Source organism: Triticum urartu, chromosome 2A (genome assembly GCF_056163025.1).
Source record: "Triticum urartu cultivar PI428250 chromosome 2A, HENAU_Tu73, whole genome shotgun sequence".
Lineage (NCBI taxonomy): Eukaryota > Viridiplantae > Streptophyta > Magnoliopsida > Poales > Poaceae > Triticum > Triticum urartu.
In genome coordinates, this window is record NC_141874.1 from 378309659 (window position 1) to 378311299 (window position 1641).

The following is a 1641-nucleotide window of genomic DNA, read 5'->3' on the forward strand; positions in this document are numbered from 1 at the left end:
ACTGCTCTTAAACAGCTTACATTTTGCCAAAAATTTAAGTTGGGTCATGATATCATGTCCATAGCTTTCCAACGGTATATGGCAAGCCCCATTTGGGCAATGTTGGCGAAAGTTCAACCTAGCACTCGGGGAAGTTCAACGTACTACTGTCGGGGCAGGTCAGGTTGTGATCAGAATATTATTCTCATCCCATGATCAGAATAGTGTTTATGTATATATGTGTGTGTGTGTGTGTATGGAAGTTTCTGTATTACCATGTCATACGGATGAACATCTCTGCATTCTGTGTCATCCATTACATTCTGCATTCTTATGCCACGGTTTTTCCATCCTTGTCTAAACCATTGTTTTGATTTCCTAGGATGGTGAACACCCGAAGCATCCCTATTGTTCAGGAGCAAGGTGAAGCCAGTGGAGCTAGGGATGGGAATCTGCCCCATCCACCTTCCTTGGCTGAAGTCATGTTGGAGGCAGAAAGGAATAAACACGAGAACAACCGGTTGTTAGAACGCATCGAGCAGAATACTGCATGCTCCCAAAGGAATGACTTGGTGTCTCTCAATGATTTCATCAAGCTGACTCCACCAACCTTCCATCATTCTGTCGAGCCTCTCGATGCGGATGATTGGCTTCACAGCATTACCCATAAGCTACGTTCTACACGTGTAGCCGAAGCTGACAAAGTCACTTACGCTGCTTATTGCCTTGAGGGCCCTGCTAGCTTTTGGTGGGAAAACTATGAGGCTATGCGCCCAGCCGGCCAGGTTACCACTTGGGATGAATTTAGCGTGGCTTTCCGTGAACACCACATTCCGAAGGGTCTTATGGATCGCAAGAGAGAGGAATTTTGTAACTTCACCCAAGGCAGACTGACCATGGACGCCTACAGCCGTGAGTTTGGGAACTTGGCACATTATGCACCTGAGGAAGTGTCCACTGACGCCAAGAAGCAGGCGAGGTTCCAGAAGGTACTTAGCCCCGAGCTTCGCCGTGACCTCCGTTTGCACGAGTGCAGCTCCTTCCAGAAGCTTGTGAACAAAGCCATCAGTGCTGAGACCGGTCAGACTGACTTTGAAGCTACACGTAAGCATTCCCGTGATTTTGGTTCTTCATCCGGCTCTGGTTCTCAGAAGCGCCGGGTGTGGATTCCAAACACAGCTTTGCCACCCAGGTTCACTCCGAGGCCATCCTATGAGGCGCCTCGCCCAACCCAGCAATATACACCGACTAAGGCTTATGGTGGATTGGCCGCCAATGCTGCTCCATGCACCAACACTGTGACATGCTTCAAGTGCGGAGAGCCGGGTCACTACAGTCGAGAGTGTCCCCGGAACAACAACCCTAACCAGTCTGGAAAGTCCGTTGGCCGTGGTAAGCCAGCGGGAAAGGTGTATTATGCCAAGCCAGCCACCACTGCATGTGGCCATGTTAACTATGTCTCGGCAGAGGAGGCTCATGATGATCCTAACGTCGTCCTTGGTACGCTCCTTGTTAACTGCCATCCGGCATCTGTTCTTTTCGATACTGGAGCATCTCATTCATTCATATCTGAGAGCTATGCTTGATTGCATAACACCACATTTTGTGACATGCCCACTCCCATGGTAACTCAAACTCCAGGTTCCAAATGGAAAACTTCTA

General features: G+C 49.1%; 1 protein-coding gene across 1 annotated transcript; it reads left to right on the forward strand.

The window, feature by feature from the left end:
* Window positions 1-362: 362 nt before the first annotated feature.
* On the forward strand, window positions 363-1195 carry LOC147985178 (uncharacterized). The gene is made up of 2 exons (XM_087541453.1): window positions 363-1083; window positions 1131-1195. The coding sequence occupies exons 1-2, from the start codon at window positions 363-365 to the stop codon at window positions 1193-1195; spliced, it is 786 nt and encodes a 261-aa protein (XP_087397579.1).
* The last annotated feature ends 446 nt before the right edge of the window (window positions 1196-1641 follow it).